Source organism: Neodiprion fabricii, chromosome 7, assembly GCF_021155785.1.
Source record: "Neodiprion fabricii isolate iyNeoFabr1 chromosome 7, iyNeoFabr1.1, whole genome shotgun sequence".
NCBI lineage: Eukaryota > Metazoa > Arthropoda > Insecta > Hymenoptera > Diprionidae > Neodiprion > Neodiprion fabricii.
In genome coordinates, this window is record NC_060245.1 from 8,398,023 (window position 1) to 8,417,738 (window position 19,716).

Sequence of the window (19,716 nt, forward strand, 5' to 3'; positions counted from 1 at the left end):
ATTGAGGTTGAATGTAAATGACGTCATATGGGGACACATTCTTTATGGCCGAAGCGGCAGGGAACGCGCAAAAACTCACCTTATATAGGTCGGGGCATTTAAAATGTCACAGAGCAATAGTACTCAAACTATTGATGATACTCAAAAAAGTTTCAGATGAAAGTTACATTGTTCGAGAGGCCGTCATACTGGACCATCTTATTCCTTTTTCGGCGGAGGCGCTGAAGCTACGTCAAGCTCACCGCCGCTTTTTTAAATGGGAAAATTTGTCAGATATCGCTCACTTTCGGCACTTATCACACAATATACAATTCTTGCTTTGGAACCCTGATACCCTATTCATTCCTCGGCTAGCTTCTATTACTACAAGCTCTGGCTGCTTGCTTTATTCTTATAGTGATCCGTAAGCTCAACAGTAGCATTAGATTGTTCTTTAGAATGCTGTTTGAAAATTTGTGGCGATAGTGTATCATGCAAGCGCCAAAAGATAGCATCAAAATGCCACTCTACGAAAAGTACGGTAATTTTGCTACTGAAAATGAGTTTCATAACCCGCGCGTAATAACTAACACTACAGGCTTTCATGTACTTCTTTCAACAGCTCGTAACTCGTGATTAGAGCTGTACATTTTTTGAATGCGCTAATTGTTTTTGGTCAAAATGATCAATATATTAACTCTGTAAAACTTTAATGTCATAACTTAGGAAACAGTATTCCAAAACTTACCTCTTTCATCCAGATGTTAACCAGATCTTCCCGATAATTAGAAACAAATGGCCCTAAGTATGATATGAACGCCGTTGATATGAGGCAATCGCCAGGAAGCCGATCAAATAATTTTTCCAGAATGAGTACTGTTTCCTGCCATCGAACACGTTCTCCAGAAAGACCATCCACCAGCATAGCAGCCCGTTCCAGTTTCAGTTTCAGCAGCTCAGCCTATAAATTACAAGTTGGTATTCGCAAAATATGGTGTTGCAACTTATATTTCTATAAAGAATGTCAAAACTACTAATCAATTATTTCCAAAGACAATCCTTGTCCTAGCGAAATAGTGTAAAAAGCAGTACCTGAGTGATTAGATCTTCTTTCTCCTGCATTTTTTGATCATAAGTTTGTTGTAATATGTCCAATTCTTCACGTAATTTTTGCAACTGAGTCTTTGCCTCAGCTAACGCTGATTCCTTCTGTCGCAAAGACTCTAACGCAGATTCCAGTTTATCTCTTTTAGGCGCTACAATTCTGTTAAGTAGTTCGATGTTAATACAAAGTCGATGAGCGCAGAAATCGAAATGCCCACGTAAGATAAGTGTATATTAAATACTTATTCCCTTAAATTTTTGGTTGATATATGCATACCTAATATGAAATACAAGTAATACACGAGGGTGACTTCGCCGATTTTCAAACAAACTTGTACATGGGGATCAGCTATCAAAATCGCCGTTTGACCAGCTAATAGTACAAGATCAAATGGACCAACCGAATCAGTGGGTTGACACGAACTACCCCTTTCATAGTCTTATTCGAATACCCGAATCATGATCATACCATAACAGCATAAATAAATTTTATTACATAATAAATGAAATTGAGTCGTAAGAATGGTAGCACAGAGCATAATAATTACAAACCAAAATACTGGTGAATTTTAGTTAACCTCAAAAATCGTTTCAATTTCTCATGCTAGCGAATGCTGTCAGACATTGTGCAAATTAAAATATCTATCAAAAAGAATTGTGAAACGTGATTATAATACGTGAAAATAAAAAAATAAAAATCATCTACCATTAGATGCTGGGTGCATAATTGTGACCATAAGAAAACAACCCGTGGTTATGTTTTTTTCAGTATTTCCAACCACTCCTCAAAGCTTTGTATTGCATTCGTAAATTAACATAAAAATTTTGTAAAATAACGTAAATTAACGTAAATAACAGAGGTCTGAGGATACTTTGTTATTTTTATTTAATGACGAATCATTTTAAGAAATTTTAAAATATCATGAGAATTATTTTCAAATGATTTTTCAAAAGTTTCAATTACTTTATATTAATATTGAATGGATTTATTGAAAAATTTTCTTATTTGTCAGAGATCTGCTACTTTCAATTTCACAGAAATCAATTATTACGATTCTGACAATTGATTTAATTTTAGGTGTAAGGAGTAGCTAAGAGTTGTAAGTGTTTTTGTTCCTGGATCTACCAATAAGTCAACTTGCAGCTGTGCGATTTATTTCTGGTTGTCGCTATAATAAAGTAATTTTGAATTAACAAAATCAGGAAGAAAATTATGTAAAAATGTCATTTCCTCGATTTTCAGTGAATATACAGTACCTTTGTCTGAATCGAAAGTGAAGGAATTTTCAGCGAGTGCACCATTCCAACAAGAAACAATGAAATTGAAGTCATATGATTCTAATTCTAAACGATACTGAGAACAATAAACATTGAACTAATAGCTTATTTTTATAGATGAAAAACATAACACTAAGTAAATTTTTTGAAGCTTTTAATCTGTAAATATCATGTACTCCGGCGTATTTTTAGTGACTTCAGTATTGGTTTTTTTTTTTTTGATATTTATTGCGCGTGAATTTTTCTTTAGCCTTCAAAATAGTATTCAGATTTAAAAAGAATTGAAAACTTCATCATGCAAGTGAATATGAAGATCCACTTTAACAAGCAATTATTTTTCTCAGCACAATAATATAGTCGTTTTAACGTTCTCCATGAAACGGTGTTCATTATCCAAGTAATTATATAAAATTCACAAACATACTTTTAAGGTTACGTTGACTCAATTCTTAACATCTTCTCAAATATACAAGTTCATTTATGAGATATCGTAAGGGTTGATTTAATAATAGTATTCAATCAAATCTCTCGGTAGCTTTTTAATATAAAAAGTAACAAGTTTATTTTTTATTCGCCGTAGAATAGATTAAATAATAATATGGAATCAACTCTTTCGATGCTGAGAAATAGACTTATGAAGAGGGCTCAGTCAAAGTCACCTAAAAAAATATTTCTGAATCTTATACAATCACTTGGATAGAGTGATTCTAGTCATTAAAGATGACAAACAAAGGACATAAGGCCTTTTCTTTAAATTAGTTTAGTTAGTTATAACATTTATATAGTTATATAGTACTCAAAGTAGCTAAAACCATTGGAACAGTTTGGGCTCAGTATACTTGCACTGTTCCATTTTTTTCCATTTTTGATTAATCGGAGAAAAGTTTTTTTATACAACGCGAGGAAAGATCACGGCAAAGATACAGATTTTGTTTGCGTTCACAAATAATCTATCCGAAGTTACTAGATTTTTTGTGATAATATCTGCGACGTTGTCAAATTTGCTGAAAGTCTATCGACATTTATCGATACGCCTGTGACTGATTTTGCATCGATGAATATCGTTACGTCTAAGTTACAGAATCACCCTACGTCGCTAGCATCTTCGGTGCAAGCGACAACTGTCGCTAGCTAGCGAGAGCGATAATTGTCGGTAGAGAGTTACAGAATCCCGCTACAGGCTGACGCTAGTTGTGGTGAGTAATTTTGGTGAGTAACAGCTATATATTGTTATTCAATTTTTAAATATTACTGTAACATTATTTATTATATAAATGGCATTATGAATATTAATTATAGTTTGATATTTTTCGATGCATAGGAGGAGGACGATATATTCCCTTCAGAGTGATCATCGCTAAATAAAACGAACCGTATTAATGAATCTACATCATAGCCAATGCCTTATAATGCGAAATCTGTTAAGCTAAAAACTAGTGAACAATCCATTCCATCACTCAAGGCATCTTACTCGTCAATGGTTTCGAAACAGAGAATCGAAGCTGGAAACAATTCATTGATTACAATACTGACAACAGAACAAAAATTATTCAAGTTCGTCTTTTAGGTGAAGCTTTTTTTTTAATTTCTATATTTATTTTGATTCCACTGAAATATTCCTCTTTAAATAATTAAAAAGCATCGTTGAATTATTTTTCTTTTCATTCTTACTCCATAAAATTTTCGGAAATACATTATTCAACGGTTACACCTTCTTAGAATTGATAAAAACTCACGGTGGTAAACCATTACGATTTGAAGGCAACAGTGATTCTTTCTTCGAATCAGCTGATGAAAAAGGGATCCTGGTAAGAAAAAATCCAATGCTAAAATGTTCCAAAAGAAATGATGACAGTATGCAGCTAAATAGAAGGTGTAATTCATTTATTGAGATGCTGCTAAACTGAATTTATAAGCTGCACTGGCCTGCGGTAAAGAAATATTTTTACAACTCGAGAAAACTTTGGATTTATATGATTCAAAAATCAAAAGCTAGTTATTAGCGCAAAAATTGCAAAATTTAAATATGCTTTGTAATACCAAAGTGAAAATAAATACAAGAATAAAGTCTCATAAGTCTATGAGATTTTATAAATGTACTTGTCGATTTCAATTTTTCTTTTTTTGTAAATAATTTAATTATAAAGTATATAATATAAAAATAAAAATAATTACAAATTGCATTTTTAATCTCAAATTTGCTTATACTTATTTGAATAGAATATATAATAATTAAGAACATTTTTCTGACGACGTAATTTCTGATTTCATAACAGCAGAAACAAAAGGCTTCTATCCAAGTAATGTAAAAAAGTGTTTTCTAAAAAAATTGCGCACCAAGTAACTCTGTAGCAGCTGCGTAGTATTTTTATTTGAAAAAAATATGAACTGATGTATTCACAAAAGTGGGTTTTCGAATCAAATTCTAGAATTTATAAATCATTCGATTAATGTTTTTAATTTCCAGATAAGCCCGAAATTATACAAGCTTGATATCGTTGAAAAAAGCATATCAGTAATTGAAATATTCTTCGATGTCAAATGGATTACATGCAAGGGAATTGATCATGCTGAAAATCTACGAGACTACGAGGTAAATAATTTAGTAACTTTATTCTTATACAGGTAAAATGTCGGCAGAGGAATGACGGGTTAAAACAAGTAGAATTCCGGTCGGCAAGTGCATCAAAAATTACTCAACCAAAAGAGGTAGCTAAACGAGTCAAAACAATTTGACACTCTTCTACATTAATCACATAACATATTATTATTTACCTTGTTGACAATATTCTTCATAATCATCCTTTTATTTTCATATCCAAAAAAAAAACATATCTCGGAACGTCGGTTGCATTTTTTCAACTATACAGAGCGCTTCAAAAATATTCTGTTACCATCAACCGTAGTGAAAAACTTACAAGTTCCATTAGCATTTGGAAACGTTGTCATTCAACCCAACTCAGTTAGTAATGATTTGATTCTGGATAGTCGTATACGGCTTTTATCTTAAACCATTAAGTGCCAACCCGCTGACTCGGATCATATAAAAATTTGTATAAATTCTATTTTGTCATAATAAATGCATATCGGAAACCAAGACGAAAAAATCTATATCCAAACAGAAATAGGTGCAGCGTCCATCGGTGAAATTATCAGACAGCAGTAACACTGTGCCTTAAAAAAAACTCGGGAATAACATCTGTAATCGACGATCAGTCTGAGGAAGGAGTTGGTTCATGGAAGTTATCGGATAGCTTAATATAGCAGAAAAACAAAAAGTTACCGACGCCGTTGGTAACTCAGAAGTAGTTATTTTTCTGAATATGATGTTGGGCTTTGCTGAAAACTATCGCAAGATCATCGCTAACACGAAGTATGAGATGATTCCGATAAAATCGCAATTGATTCCAATGTCATTTTTTTAATCAAAGACGTAGATTCTATAATTCTATGCTGTAAAATGACTCCATCGAGGAATATCACCCGTTTCCACAAGTTGCTGCAGCTGGGATATGTAAGAGTATCGTTTGCTACCAATAACCAGGAAACACGTGTGGACTATGAAACCGTCCACCCATTTGAAGAAACCACGATTAGTTCCACTGTAACATCACTGATGCGAATCACTCTTCTCGAATTCCCAACATTATCCGGACAACAATCTGAACTTGGAATATGAGTTATAATCATTAGGCATTGTTGTACGTGATGTCCACAAACTTTAAAGTTACGTATCATGACTAGAAATCCGAGGTTTCATTGACGAAGAGTGAACTTCTGTAGCACGCACTTTTATTCGTCGACTGTTCGAAACAAAAAGAGATACGCAAATCTTCACTGGTTGATATTTGTATCGAATTTGAGGCTTAAAATAACTTTATTTTCGACTCAACCATAATGTTAACGTTATTTACTTGAAAAGCGCGACGAAAGTAGTATATTATTCCCTTTTAATGCATTTAACAATTAATCAAATCCAAATTAGCGAGTGGTCAGTGTATCTCCGGGCTTACGGACAACCCTGCCGGAAGTACAAAAATTAGATTTTCACGCATAACCATTATCTCGTAACTGTCGGACTTGAAACGGTGAGAAAATCAAATTTAAATCTTTCTACCACTTATCTACATAAATATTTTACTGTCTCAATTTTAATCTAAAACTGGATGAATTTGTTTACCTTCTTGATTTTCCATTCAAAACTATTCACCGCTTATCCACGTCAATTCTTTCCATCTCACGAGGGGAACCCACCAACATCCCCCCACCGATTCAATTCAAATTTGTCACACGTGTAGGCCATGACTAGCAGTCTAACTGGTGCAAGTAGTAAGACGCGCCTCTCAAAATTAAACAATTTCGAAAAATCCGATATCGAAATATCCTTGATATACTTCCTACGTTACCTAAATTTCGAAGAACGCGTGGCGCAGCGTTGAAGCACTTTGTTTTATAAGCGCAAGGTCGCTGGATCGAATCTCGATGCTCGCAATTTTAAAATTTTTTTTTTGATCCTTCACGTTATTCTTAAAACAGATGTATTACGATTGTGCCAATTATTAATTTTTATTAATCAATTGTTATCGAAAAAAAATTAGTATTTTTATCACGTCTCCTGTGAAAAATCAAACTTCCCACACAAATATACAATACTTTATTCTTGTACAATGTTAGTAATTTTTAATGTTTTATTCACAGTTGATTATCATTATTCTACATATAAAAGAGAATAACGCGGAATTGGGAATATTATTGTTATTTTTTTTTGAGGAGATTGGAAATGAAAAAAGTATACACGATAACTTGTGCAAAATCAATATTTTTATTTGTTTGGTATTATTATATTTATGGAACACTGCACGAAGCAGGGTTGTACTGGTCGTAGAAGCATTGAAAACAACAATAAAATATTAAAAATGATTGCCATTGTGCAAGAATAAAGATTGTATATTTTCGTGGTAAGTTCGATTTTTCACAGGAGACGTGATAAAAATACTAATTTTTTTTCGATAATAATTGATCAATAAAAAAAAACAATTGGCGCAATCGCGATACATCTATTTTTAGAATAACGCGAATGATGAAAAAAAAAAATGATAAGAAAAAAACTGCGCGAGCCGAGATTCAATCCAGCGACCTTGCGGCTATGAAACAAAGCACTTACACAATGCGCCACGCACTCTTTGAAACTTTCGTAACGTAGGAAGTATATCAAAGATATTTCAATACCGGATTTTTCGAAATTGGTTAATTTTAAGAGGCGCGTCTTACTACTTGCACCAGTTAGACTGCTAGTCATGGCCGACACGTGTGACAAATTTGAATTGAATCGGTGGGGGGACGTTGGTGGGTTCCCCTCGTCAGTTTCATTCCAAAATTGGAGCCATTCTTACCTCTCCTCGATTTTCTTATATAAGGTCAATCTTTCTACGTTGATGTCAAACCAGAATCGCAATACTTGAATTGTTATCCAAATCTATTCACAACTCATCGACGTGAATCTTCTTCTTTCTCGACTTATATTCAAAAACAGATCTATTGTTTACTAAGCTTCATTTCATTTAATTTCGTATTCATCTTATCGCGTCTGAAATTTGAAGTTGCATCAACTTTTTGTGTATCCTTAATTCTCTTCATTTAACTGACGAATCTAGGACACTGAATTTTTCAAATCTGATATAAGTTTCATAGTAAGCAACTTGGCTCGAAGGAGAGTTTGCCGTTTCTCCGTAACAAAAAAGAACACTTTCATAATCCCAACTTGCGGCTATTTGATTTTGTGAAATTACATACGTAATGTTGAGTCCTTACACGTTCATAGTTACTCATAAGATATTTTTCACACTTCTACCCAGGAGCAATGTTATAGTCAACGTGAAAATTTCTAAGTGAGTGATCGTTTGGTAGAATAATCACAACTTGTAAACGTTGGATAAAAGAGTTGCTATTCTTCACACTAATGAGTTTGGGTAAATTATTTCGTTTTCCATTTCCTCACTTTCGGCAGAGCAATTAATAAGTCTCTACAATACATGTCAATATTTTCATTCGACAATACCTAGCAAATCCAAATCCTCATACTTTCTTACTATTATAGCTTTGAGGTGATAATTGTTACTAGAATTGAAAGAAGGAAAAAACATTGCGAACACTCACAGTCATTTCTCGGAAATTGTAGTACCACAGAGTTACATGATGATCAATGCTTAGGTACAAGTTTGTTAAGAAATCAGTGAAATGATCATTGTATATTACCCGTTCTATAACCCCTGTGTTATCCAAGTGATACATTCGATTTTAACTTAGTAAAATAGTCTTGACTTTAATCGTAACCTTGTGGTCAAGGATTGTGATCACTTAAATGGCATAGTGTCACATACCGTAACAGGAAGCGGTTAAGTGCGCATGCGTCGACATATGTATAGAATTTACACGAGTAAATGCCGCTCGGTGCGCGCTACAAGCTTCTATCAACTTGATAGACGAAATAGTTTCCAATTTCTTGCATATCACTCGTCGGCGAGCTATGGGCATCTCGATCGATCTTAGTGAACTTTAGGTTTGCTGCAGTTCGTGGTGCACGCTGAGCTGTTCCAAGTCGTATAGAATCGATTCACGTGTGACGCATGTGTACTCCAGTTTCCGGTATTTGAGGTATGCGGAATCCTTACCTGTAAAGTTTTCCATATTTTTCCATAGCTATGACCCACATACACAACGACTTGGCAGCAACAGATACGATTCCCACTTTTATGGGGTCGAAATCTGGATTAGCTGTATATCGACCTATCGTTTTTAACGTCTTGTCTGATATGTGGTCTTTATCAAAATCTCGTAACTAGAACAAAGGAGACAGTTGATATGGAAATGTAGGTTCTTACTGATATACAAAATAAATTTAATCGTCACGCACTCTGAACCCACTTTCTACACGTATACATGTGATACTCTTACTCACCGTGTTCAAGAAATTCACGTCTCCAAGTTGCCTTTTAGATTCAGCCCACGATGGTTCGGAAGATTTCAGTAACATAACAGCTTCCATCACCATTTCTACTTTTGCAGGTGGCCGAGTGAATGATTTTATTTCCGATAAGTCCTTCTTGTTCAAGGCATCAAGTGCCTGAAATCAACCATTGAGAATATTGTTTGAATTATGAACTAGCAATGTAATAGGAATTGATAAAATATGACAGTTCTGAATCACAATGGTGGCGTACTGACCGGGCCAACCCTGAACTCTACCTTACCAACAGTCGGTAAGCACAGGGCAAGCCTTACCAGCGGAGGTGTTACCAACAAAAGCACCATCATAGATAGCGTCACATACATTACCGATCGATCTGACCGACATAGATTGCGATAATGCGATTCTGTGCTGTTGGATGCGTGACCATTTTGAATTGTTACCATTAGACGGACGAGCAATGAAGTTTTGGATTCGGATGAGCGGATTTTTATAATTTTTGTCGCCAGGTTGCAGACATTTTACCGACTGAAGTGTGGACGCAGGTGGTAGATACACCCTTTATTTGATTAGTCACGATTTTTTACTCAGCTTTATTTCGAATGTCCACCGCAAGACGATGCTCCAGCCTTACCAACAGTTGTAGTTACCGACAAGATGCCAGAAAAGTAAATTCGAACATATTTTTGGTGATTTGAACAGCCTTCACTTCTCTAGCATTTTTTCTCGGTAATAATTAATATTACTTTTTCATATAGTATTAAGAACGGCCGGGTCCGCTCTAATAAGGCGAAACAAGTTGTGTATTATACACGCCTTAACATGCCATATATATCGAAATACAGTATCCAATGTCCCTCAGCGACGAACTTTATTACGTATACAAATACACGGTACACGAAAACAAGACAAATTCGAATATGGCGTTGAAAGAAATTAAAGACAGTGTAGTCAGGACGGTTCGAAAGTCTGGTGGAGTAAGTTTCCGGTAAAGCATCTCTAGATACCATGTTCGATTCCTGACTCCGTCGTTAATTTTGCAATTTACTAAAAACAAGTTTGAATTCACTTCTCTGGTCACTATAATCTCATCGTCTTCACTCGTCGTGTTCATATTTATATAAAACGAAGCTCTTATCGAAAACGCGATGGATCTGATGAAAATAAACCACGTTAGCCGTCTGGAGAATCAGCCAACTAAGAAGATGTCGTAACTCGAAATTGATGAGGTGTGTGACGTCACCAGGCTAAGATTAGTCGAAACAAAATTCGTGGTACGTGTCCTGGCTACGATTGAAGCGGAATACAACGTCTTCTTACCGCCGAGAATCGCGAGGGCTCTACAAAAAGATTCGATAATGAGTTGAAATAGTACGGCGGTGAATTCAACAAGTATGAATTTTCATACAGTAGTGTACCATAAATAATCGATGATATCCCCTCTACTTCTACGAAATTCATCGGCGAGGGCATAAAGGCATGTGTGTAGAAGGCTAAATAGTTAGACTTCTACCTGTATTTGAAAAAAAATCGAGCGCAACATTCTTTTGCGACATGGCAATTATCGTAGACGTGCAATGTTTCATCGGTGATGGCAAGAAGCTTGTGCCCAAGGAAGTTCAGTCATCGATATAAACAGATTGGGTTTCGAGCACATCATCATAAAGCCATCTTGTGACTTGACTAGTTGACCACTTGATTGCAGAGCTACTAGCGCATGATTAACACACAATCATCATGGACCACCATGAAATGCCGACAACAAATCTGACGAGGATGTACCGAAGATTGTAAGAAAAATGGGGAAAAATGCATGTTACATATACGTCCATGGCGAGGGGAAGAGAGCATTGCTGGCGGGGATCCTTGATAATACAACGCTGGTTATTGATATGGAAGATTTGCAAACTGCGCCCCCTGTGCTGGAAAAATTGAGATATATGGGAGTGGCACCCCGGCACGACTTAAACCACAGATACGTCCTGTCAGGAAAGAAAAAAAATGCGAGCGGAGTAATTTGGTATGATGGTGGCCCTGAATATATCCTGACATACTACGCCTTGAAAAACGTCCAGCATCTGGAGAAATAGTATTTGAGGGAGTGCACCGGTTCTCTCGAGAAATCATTCCGCCTGTACAAAGAATTGGGCAGCTTGAGGGAGATGAGGTCAGAGGATATCGCTTTTTTACCGAAAGAATTCATCTACACGTTTGCATCAAACCCCGTCAATGATGTGTGGGATAAACTGCCTGAGAATATGAAAATGGACGACAACATGGCCAGTTGCCGCAAATGCACTCTGCATTATACATCAGGACCCGACGGTGATATAGTGGATGGTCCAAATTCTCTAATTAAAGACTGCCAGGAGTGCAAACATCTATAGAAAAATTACAGACAATATGAAGAAAATACTAATAGAATTCATTACAATATACAATCACATCCTAGTTTATATATAGGATATTCAATAAAAATTATTCATTTTTCCTAGAAGTAGAAATTATTAAAATTACATGCGATGATATCCTAGCTTATACACAGAATTAAGGAATAATGTATTAAATAGAATTATTTACGTGTCTAGAAGAAACAGTATTTATTACAATTATAAATATTTCTTGAAAATTTTCATCCGTTTTTGTAATATAAATGTGAAAATTATAAAATTTATTTGTGGAGAAATATATGATAAATAATTGTGAATTTGATACAATTTACAATTTTTATTTTCCATAGTATTCCACAAAACCCACATTATCCCGATCGCTGTCATCGTTATCAGAGCATAACGCTATGCCGAGTCGTATGTGAAATGGCTAACCGCTGATAGAGTACCGCACTACGTGGTGTATGATAAAAAAATGTAGCCTCTGAAAAACATATAGATGAAATTTTCTTGAGAAACCGTTTGCTAAGCGTTATAAGCATGGATAATTAGGCTAACAATCGAGTTTTCAATGCATTTTTATTGTGTATTTGGGAAAGAGCACCACAGGCGGTAGGTCAGGCAGGTGCTAAGAAGCTTTCCGACAGGGTTGCATCGTTTCCGTGGCAGCGAACAGATTCAAATTAGCAGCTGTGACAATACACACCCGAGAAATTCATGAAGGGAGGGGGTGTGCTGGGTCAGACATGTTTGGCGACACAGATAACCTTACTAGCGATAGCCAAAAACGTTCCAACATGGAAAGCTTCCGTAACTTTTTTTTTGAGAGAGAATGAGGATTGAATGACGAAGTATGAGTCCAAATAAATTAATCTAAACACTCAGTTGAGCCGAAAAAATGAATGAAATTTATTTGCTCGTAGTTGAAAAGCCACTAAGGCATAACAACTCCTTGAAATTACAGAAATAGAGTAGTGTCAAGTGAGTGCACGATTGGAAGGTTTCCGGAGATTGGTTGAGATCCAGAAGCCCGAAAGCGTAAGACTATGAAGGTTCGATCGGCTGTTGAGAACCTACTGCGCGATAGAGGGGCGTAGAGGCTCAAAAGTTCAAGTACGAGAGAAAGAAAATGCTATATTATCTGAGAAAAAACGTGTGGTATAGCTAATGGTGTCGAAGACTCGATCAGACTGACTATTCGTGCATGAATTCCCGGTTTCTGCGCGCTATTCCTTCAACGGTCAGTGCCTTCTTTCACGATTAACGACAATTAACCCAATTATGTACCTCCGCGAGCGTGCCAAACTTGGTATATGGTATAGAAAATGGTAAAGACCGCGAAATTGTAGACGGGATAGAAAGCGCGCGCAGATATGGAAGAAGAAAAGGGCTCGCGTCGGTGTGAATACCGATAACCTGATAAATACAATTACAAATAAAAGACTTATCAAACGAAGGAAAATGGTATAACGACATAAAAGAAAAATTACTACAGACTGCCGGAAGCAGATATTAAGAAATAATACACTGAGTTTTTCACGTATCACATCGAATTCAGTACACACGATCCTCCAATTTCATTCTAGCATTCTTACAATAATATTTATCCTGACGGAAGAATCCCAGCTAGAACTAACGTGGAACAGACGCTAAAAAAAGGAAACGTCATGAAAGACGTTGTAAAATACATCAGATGATTCTTCATGTCAAGCATAGGAAATTACGTCTGCATCCAGATCAGAAAGAGGGATGGCATGACTGAGTCATTATGTCATCGCCTAGTGAGTTTTACAAAGTGTTTTGTAATGGGATTTCTATAGTTACGAAATCGATCATTTGAGAAATTTCATTCGCGTATCATGCTTGCATGGAAAAATTGGAATTTAAATAATAGTACCCGATACTATATTTGGGGAAGATCTCTAATCATGATCATACCCAAAGATTCTCTTGGAAAAACGTGCTCAACAATTGCAGCTCGTCTAGTTTACATGCGTAACCAGAACTCGTGATTGGTTTTCACTCTCAATCGGTAGTTTCTAGGGAATTTGTTCTGGCCGACAAAGGCTTGCTTCAAACTACGAAAACGAATGTCAGTCAATTACAATTGAGCAAGTTGAATCGCACGTTACGAGCAGGTCTTGTCAAGAAAACCTCACGGTATATTCATCATAGCGTGATAATATAATTTATATATTATCATTTTCTACATCATTATAGTATATTTTTATCTAGGATCATAAGATTTAATGTCATATTTGTGATCCGAAATTCGATTTTTAAATGATGAGAGGAGTGTTCGAAATTGAATTTTGTGCGATTATTACAATTTATTCGTGTTTAGTTTTTCTACAGTAGGCATTTTAGATGTCAGAGAAAAAACCTACAGTGCTGGAAATTCAGTGTTCGAATTCCAGTGTTTCAAATTTTGTAGGTTACTTGTATTTTGTTCTTCAAAATATGTTTTGTTTGTTGTGAAATACCATTTACGAAAGGAAGAAATTAACGAAATTGATGTTATTGTTGGAATACGTGTGGTTTGGATCTTTTGATTTTGTACAGTTCTGGAATTTTTCCACTCTGTGCGTTTAAATTTTTGTGGACAACTATTGTTCTTAGTGTATTTTTCGTAAACTTTTAATTTTCCTTTCCGAATCTAGAATGAGCTGAACCTATATTTTTTCACACTTTGTTTAAACTGAAGAGGGTGATCTCAGTTAAAATTTATACATCTACCTGACTAAGTTATTTTTCTATGCCAGTCTGTTCTTACTGTCGTTTTGTCATTGATAATCAAACCGTCTAGAAAACTGGTTTTCTTGTTGCTTTCCAATTTAAAATTTAACCGTGGATGAAAAGTGTTGAAGGGATGAAGTAAGACTTGTATTTTGTCATTATTGGCACATGTGATATCATACACATATCGCTTGTAAAAAGGTAACTTGAACTGAAAATTGTTAACAACGGACTTCTCTAGTTTTTCCATGACCAGATCAGATATTACAGGTCTTATCGGAGAACCCAATACTACACTAAAAATTTTCTAGTGAAAACAATTATTGTAAATAAAGTAAGTTGAATTGAGGCAAATTTCTGCCGCTTTCAAAAATTCAATCTTGAGAAAAGCCGTGTGTTGTTTTGTGTCTGTCTAGTTATTCTTAACAATAGCTATAGCCAAATTGATCGAAATATTAGTGAGAAGGGGAGAGATCTAGGAATAACAATATATGACTGTCAGGAATTTCCATGCCATTAATTTGTTTTACAAACGACTAAGAATCAGTATCATCATATCTTGTTCTGCCGATTATGTTCGAAAGAATACCTGCACAATATTCCGAAAGTTTTTATTCTGGGGTATTTAAAATTGAAACAATAGGTCGAAGTGGTACGTTAGATTTATGAATTTTTAGTTCAATATGTATTTTAGGTAGAAGTTAGTTGTGTGATTTCAATGAAATTGCTGTTTGCCTAGAGAGGAATTCCTTCTTTTTGATAATATTAACCAGATCATTAACCTGCATTTCTATCTTATCAATTAGATCATTACATTTTTTCATAAGTTTGCAAATTGTTGAGAATCTCAGTGGTTTTCTGATTGTGTTTCTCTTTATCAATAATAACCGTCACTTTGTTAATTAAGTTCACAGTAGCGGTTGCGCACTGTTTGGTAGAGTTGAGGGGAAACGATTTAGTGTGTGTTTACGGTTTCGGTTACGCAGTATTCAAGATGATTTACGATGACGATAAGGATTTAAATTATAGAATTGATTGCGATTGCGGTTGGCCTTGTCTCTGTTACGATTGGCTCTTCGTTTTGTGATCAAATGTGCAACAATTTAGTTTAGGCCTAAGATTATAGTCAAGTCAAAGTGTAAATGTAACGTAATCAGTGTGAAAATTAATTCTGTAACTATGTCGACAAGTGCGTAGACTAGTGAAGCGTTATTGAAACATTAAAATTACGATTACGCTAAGTGTAATGATTTGTGAGTAGTTCGTAAGTTCGTAAATTGTAAAGGATTTGATTGATAGTGCGGCTACTGCGAAAGTTAATTAGGTTACTGAGTGTATAGCAATTAACGGCTTCGATTAATTACGATAAATTAGAATCAGATTACAATTCGGGATTTTGTTACGAGCTATAGAGCTCGGTAATGTTAGTGCTACGACGATTACGCTATAGTTGGTTCAATGACCGCATTCGATTTCATGATTCGTGAAGAGCGAAATTATTTTGTTCCAATTTCAGTTAGATTGCCGTAGCATTCTGAAATCTTGTTAATTTATTATTTTTCTTTTTGCATAGCTGAAATTGTTAGAATATACTATTTTTCTTTTATATTATTGGAATAAGTATGTCGTTGCCGAGTGTCTTTCTCTCTCTGCCCAAATTACCATTACCTTTCCACAATACTAAGCTAGTCGAGATGTTATAAATAGACACAGCATCTATAGCATTCGATAAAAATCGGTATAGCAATACACCTGGCAGAGAACTATATTAGTTCTGATTAGAATGCTGTCAAATGGAAAACGAAATTAACTGAGTTAAGGCGATAACGAGTGGCGTGAAGCCGGATAGAGATAGGGGCAGACTATAACGTGACTGTAAGAAATTTAGGAGAGAAAGAAAGTAGGGGTATACCCAGTATTGAGGTTCAGTTGAGAACACATTTTGATGTTTTAGGGAAAGCTTTACAAGATGTTGTACACTTGATAAAACTAAAGGGGCTCTGTATTGAGTATTTTCCGCGGTATCTACTAAATAGTCAGGTTATCATCGTAACAATATCTTGTTATATGATGTTAACTGAAATTGCTGATACAATACTTAGATTGTCTGAAGAAGTGCCACGTTTCTCATGATAAATAGAATCTCAAATGAGAAGATAAATGAATGGAATATCTACTAAGAGTCTGACCTTCATTGCTTCAGCCAAGGCTGGTTCCACTGTAGCAAGATCGGCCCGAGCAATTGCTTCAAGTTTCTTACATTCTTCCGACTCCTCTGTTATCCGAATGGATTTCACCGTGACAGCTTTTTGAGTCTCGTCAGCATCCCGCCGTTGATTCACTATTGCCACTAAGAACTCCTCACACTCCTTCGTAGAGGTGAGAACCTGCTCCTGAGTTATTTCAAGTGCCGCTGCCATTTCAGTCACTTTTGTACGGGTATCATCAATTTTGAACAGGCCATTTCGAAGTTTATTAGACTGTTCGGCAAGCTCTCCCTGCTTTTCCACCAACATTCTGCCGATAAATGTGTCAGTATATTCTTTTGCTATGACGTTAAATGCAAAAAAACGTGAAAAATTTTTCACACTCATCCTACCCTAGTTGACATTGAGTACAAAAAGTAATTCAACCAAATACACATCCTGGGATAAAAACTGCGTATCAGTAGCTGTAAATGAAAATTGATACAGTTCTGTGTAGTGCAAGTACAATAATATGCTAATCCAAAAAGCATTTTAAACAAGAATCATAGTATTCATGAAAGATGTGAACTTTGTGCTGAAGACGTATCGAGTAGTCAGAACTTGAGTTGCTTGAATTGAAACCCTGCATGTTTTTAAACAAAAATGACAACAAAAACTGATAGAAAACGAAATTTCCTCATGCTTCGAGTATTTTCACCGGAAATGCTGTAGAAGTGGCTAAGACTAGAGTAAAGATGCATAAAACTAGAACTGTGGAGTGAAAACTTTCTCACATATTATATGTAAGTTAGTGACGGCATCTGTTTGTCTTGGATAGCATGACCGTATGAGCTCAGGTGCTAGCACTCGTAACTGCGGAGCGGGAGGACTCGCGTTCAAATTCCTTGGTTGTCAATTAGGTCCAGAACGGCAATTTGCAAGCATGTAAGACAGGTCACGTCGCGGCGTCGTTCAGGCGCCTCGTTGCAGGTCAGTGCTTTGAACTCGAGTCCGGCTACACCTGGACAAGGTTTTCGGCAGTTTCCCTTGCCCCTCGCACAAATGCGGGTGTTTCTATCTATTACTCCCAACCCCCTACTCTTCTCTACTCTAATAAATACATGTATTGCAAAACATAATTGTGATTAATAAATATATATTATCATTATTATCATTATGAGCGGCGAAAAAAACTACGTCGAAATCACTCGATATGCATGGAAACCTTTGAAAGTCCGTTTCAATTGTTAAATATATTTGATACGTTACTGTTGGTGTAAAAAATATCAGAATTTGCTGATATAATGGAACATGAGAGTGGGTGCAGCAGAATTCTATGATTCCTAACCCTTGTTTGAACACCGGGGTACAAATGACCCCACATCTCTTCTTCGTTAATTTGAAGTACCTGAATCTAAAAAAATCCCGTCTGTGGCTCCATATGGCATTAGTTCGAACATACCACTATGTCTCCAAACCAGTTGCGTCTTTCTTGGACCGTTAATATGTGCGATAGGTATCTAAAGTTGAGTAATCTCACCTGTACCCAAGTGTATCAAGAACCTTCGAGTGCTTAGAAGAGAAATCAGGTATAGAATCGCAGGCATTTTAAAATTAAATGTCCAATTAGCACATTCTCATCAAAGAATTGAACTGCCGCATGCCCAGTGATATACAAATTGTACCAGCAAAGAAGACAAAGAGAGCAAGAAGGTTTATACATCTTGTCAATACCCTATCTGCAAAGAACACAGCTTTACGATTTGCGACCATTGTTCAGGCGCGTAATTTGATAATATACTTTTCCACTTTTTTTTTAATAAATAATCATATTTTACCAGTCTCTGTGAATGTAAACTTCAGGGATATTCTGTTTCAACAATAAAAATACGTCATATTTTTAGTATAAAACGAAGATCGCTTTTTTCATGAGATTTCTTCCTTCATAACAAATTTACTATTCTACCTTTTTTTCTTAAAGTAATATATCTCAAGGAAACTCACCTACATTTTTGGTTATTTTTATTGAAAAATAACAAAGTTGTGATTGTTTTAGTAAGATGCGTCATTTTGTTCATTAATTTGGATATTTTGATTTCTTTGGAATAGTTATTTCTGATATTTTGCCATACAACCTATATCGTTTCGAAAATAAGCTTCTAAGAACTTTTCAAAAAATTTTTATCATGTTTTGACGATGTGCGAACAATATGAAAAGTTTCATTTGAATTCCTTGGTATTTGAACTGTCGCATAGTGTATCGCTCAGCTGTACTGTGCAAGCAAATACCTTCACATCACGCCTTGTAAAACGTCCCGTGTACCTACCCCAACAAGCCCCCCTTCCCCCTGCATGCAAACGTGGGGATGTATGCGGAGGTATAGAAAAAATGATAAAAGACAAAGGGGTTCAGCGACGTTTTTTTTTAGAGTCCTTCCTCAGCGAAATGCACGTGTCATATTTGAGCATGATTGATGCATCAAATTCAAAACAGAGGTATCATGGTGTGTAAAATCCTTGAATAGACTTGACCTTGAATTGGAAAATAAATTTAAACCCCCCACCCCCTTTTGTTGTTCGATTTCGTGGATCCACTGCAATATGGATAAACTACTCACATTATCGTTAGCATTGTGACGAAGTTTTTGGTACTATAGACCCAGCACAGTAGTATAACAAGGCCGGTTCTGGATAGAAACACCTTCTTTACCGACCAAGCCGACCAATCCGCCTATACATGCATCCCAGACGTAAACCCTTGAAGGCTACCCGCACTCTCGTAAGATAAAATGTGCTCTGCCGACCGCTTGTCGGTAAGAAAATCTCCCAAATGACCATGATCGTCTGTAAGAAATCCCCCAAATGACCATGATTGTCGGTAAAAAATCCTCCAAATGACCATAATCGTCGGTAAAAAATGCCTGAAATTGCCGTGGTGTTACCCCTTATGGGATAAATTGTGCTCTTTGTCGGTAAAGAAAATCGTGCTCATCGAGCGGGATCGATAACTGCATTACCGAGCGCGGTTCGTGAATCGTCAGGCGTTCGAGCGGACCCCGTGGATCCTCGAACGTTC

The 19,716-nt window shown here is 36.0% G+C and overlaps 1 protein-coding gene across 1 annotated transcript in view; it reads right to left on the reverse strand.

Moving 5' to 3' along the window:
- The window catches only part of LOC124185963 (dynein axonemal heavy chain 2), a 670,443-nt gene that overhangs the window by 86,088 nt on the left and 564,639 nt on the right, over positions 1-19,716 (reverse strand). Inside the window, exons 33-37 of the mRNA XM_046577226.1 lie at positions 16,644-16,971; positions 9,320-9,484; positions 9,033-9,199; positions 1,072-1,243; positions 728-940 (exon numbers count right to left, since the gene is read on the reverse strand). Of these exons, the coding sequence (XP_046433182.1) occupies positions 728-940; positions 1,072-1,243; positions 9,033-9,199; positions 9,320-9,484; positions 16,644-16,971 (1,045 nt within the window). The remainder of the gene's footprint in view (positions 1-727; positions 941-1,071; positions 1,244-9,032; positions 9,200-9,319; positions 9,485-16,643; positions 16,972-19,716) is intronic.